General features: G+C 44.4%; 1 protein-coding gene across 2 annotated transcripts in view; it reads left to right on the top strand.

Moving 5' to 3' along the window:
- LOC122256793 (transmembrane protease serine 9) overlaps window positions 1–2,500 on the top strand; it is a 19,703-nt gene that overhangs the window by 15,440 nt on the left and 1,763 nt on the right. The window contains exons 13-17 of one of the 2 annotated variants that reach the window (XM_043021730.2): window positions 1–44; window positions 223–385; window positions 750–848; window positions 1,292–1,473; window positions 2,262–2,401. The exon at window positions 1–44 is cut by the window's left edge and continues 73 nt beyond it. In XM_043021730.2, coding sequence (XP_042877664.2) covers window positions 1–44; window positions 223–385; window positions 750–848; window positions 1,292–1,473; window positions 2,262–2,401 — 628 coding nt within the window. Of the gene's footprint in view, window positions 45–222; window positions 386–749; window positions 849–1,291; window positions 1,474–2,261 lie in introns of both variants that reach the window. The other variant, XM_043021729.2, reaches the window with a different exon arrangement.

Genomic DNA, 2,500 nt, shown 5'->3' with positions numbered 1-2,500 from the left:
CGCGCCACCAAGCACAACCACTCCACCAGCGTCAGCATCATGCAGTAAGCTAGACCCTCGTCTTCTGTTTACATACATGAAGTCATGAGATCCTGACCTTTTCAAATATTCTAAGATTTCTGCTCTTTCCTCGTTAGGATGTTTGAGAGAATATTGTTTTTTTCTCCTAAGCTATTTTTCCATTTAGGGACGAAATGTCATATCAGTTTTTCTGCACTTCAGGATGTGGGCGCACTAATCAGCGGATCGTGGGCGGGATGGAGACGGGCGTGAATGAGTACCCGTGGCATGTGGGCCTCGCGAGGAGAGGGCAGATGTTCCCCTTCTGTGGTGGCTCCGTCATCTCAGCGCGTCACGTGCTCACGGCGGCGCACTGCACGGAACCGTACGTACGCACAAACGAACACACGTTACAGGATATATATACGTACACACACACACACACACACACACACACACACACACACACACACACACACACACATATATATATATATATATATATATATATATATATATATATATATATATATATATATCCATATATTTATATATATGTATATATACATATACATATATGTATATATGCATATTCATATACACACATATAAGTGTATGTGCATATGTCTATGATTGTGCCATTTATTTTCATCTCAAGATTTTTAAGATACAAAGCAACACGTGCAGCTAAACCGGAATGACGATCCATAATAAGTGCGCATAACCTCAGTTTACAAACCCCCCTTCAGGATCACCAAATACAAGTGGAAAGTGGAAGCTCTTATCGGCTTCCACCAGCTGACATCCACCGCCTCAACTCCCGCTGCCAAAAGAATACCCATTGGCACGTAAGTCTATCTGTTTTCATTGTTAATCACTTGTTTACCAATGGAAGTATACACCCAGTTAACGTTATGAGTTGTCTCTTATCTATAAAGGTTCTTCCGAGATTCCACTCACCCCTGTCTATCTTTGTCTTTGTCTTTTTGATGCACCAAAGTAGTTCTTATCTTTATTCGCACTCTATAAAGGTTTTTAAGATCCTCCCCACGCAGGACCCACCAACAACCCCACTGCAGATCCTAAACCTTTGGATGCATAATATAAATTCTTACTTTTTGAAAAGCTCTATAAAAGCACTTCCAAAACCATTGCCCCCCCCCCTTGCCGGATCCACCAGCACCCAAACCACAAATCCTACAGATTTTAATGCATCAGCTTAATTCCTGCCTCTGGGAAAGCTTTAAGAAGGCTCTCTCAAGACTCTCTTCTTATCTGTGTCCCTTGGCAGGATCCACCAGCACCCAGGCTACAGCCAGAGCACTCTCGCGAACGACATCGCCCTCGTCGAGCTCTCGTCCCGCCTGGAGCTGTCGGCGGACCCGCGCGTCGGCCCCGTGTGCCTTCCTCGCCCCGGGCACTCGTACGAGGGCGCGGCCGCCTTCATCACGGGATGGGGCAAGGTCAAAGAGGGTAGGTGTGGGGTCATGGCTTGGTTACGGTCAGAGGATCGGTATGGGACCATACCTTGGGCAAGGTCATAGGGGATGGGTGCGGGCCATGGCTAGGACAAGTTCGCAGACCTCGCCCAAAGGCTTGGCCTTTGGGCGAAGTCACAGAGGATGGATTTGTGATCATGACTGGGACAAGAGGGTAGGTTTAGGGCCAATGTCTCGTGATTCTACGCGGTCAAGAATGTTTCCCTTTTCATTCTTAGGCTTTCTTTCAGACAGTTCGTAGTTGTATCAGTATTTGAACAATTACTGATAGAGATCTTCTACTATTAAATCATTACAGTTTACGTTCCATTTTTAGCACATATTTACAGTAAGAATGTCTTATTAATCTCTCCACTCAGAATGATTAGCAGAGCATGGACTAGTGCGATAATATTTCATTAAACATTTCTCGGTTTTATTGTCATTTTTTCCAGATTTGTATTGCGGAGTATCGTAAGAAAAGACCGATTTCTTAAACTGAATGTATTATACAAATATTCATATAAACACAATAATACTTTTTACATACTTCAAATTCAGATATCAATGACATCAGTAACAACACCCAAAATTATTAGATTTACAAGTAACCAACATACTGAGTTCTCATCATGAACTTTCAAATGTCTATAACTGCATGACACACTCCCTGGACGAAAAACAGTCAATGATTAAAGGAAAACTTCATACAATTGTGCTTATGATACATTCCTTCTTTATACACACATCGCTGTGCCAGTACCCATACGAGTGCCTCTGCAGGTGGGTCGCAGCCCGTGACGCTACAGGAGGTTGAGGTGCCGGTGATCAGCAACGCCAAGTGCGAGGCCAGTTATCCCGGCGCCATCCTGCCCACTTCCCTCTGCGCTGGCCTGGCCGAGGGGGGGAAGGACTCATGCCAGGTGTGCAGTGCAAGATTGCATCTCCTTTTTTACTCGTGCTTCACGAACTGTGAACGAAAATACAGAGAGAGTAAATGTGGTGAAATTAAAACTCACTGG

The sequence above is a fragment of the Penaeus japonicus genome, unplaced genomic scaffold (assembly GCF_977035675.1).
Source record: "Penaeus japonicus unplaced genomic scaffold, GWHDUDI00000001_assembly GWHDUDI00000035, whole genome shotgun sequence".
In the NCBI taxonomy this organism is placed as follows: domain Eukaryota; kingdom Metazoa; phylum Arthropoda; class Malacostraca; order Decapoda; family Penaeidae; genus Penaeus; species Penaeus japonicus.
This window is presented reverse-complemented; position numbering and strand designations above follow the sequence as displayed.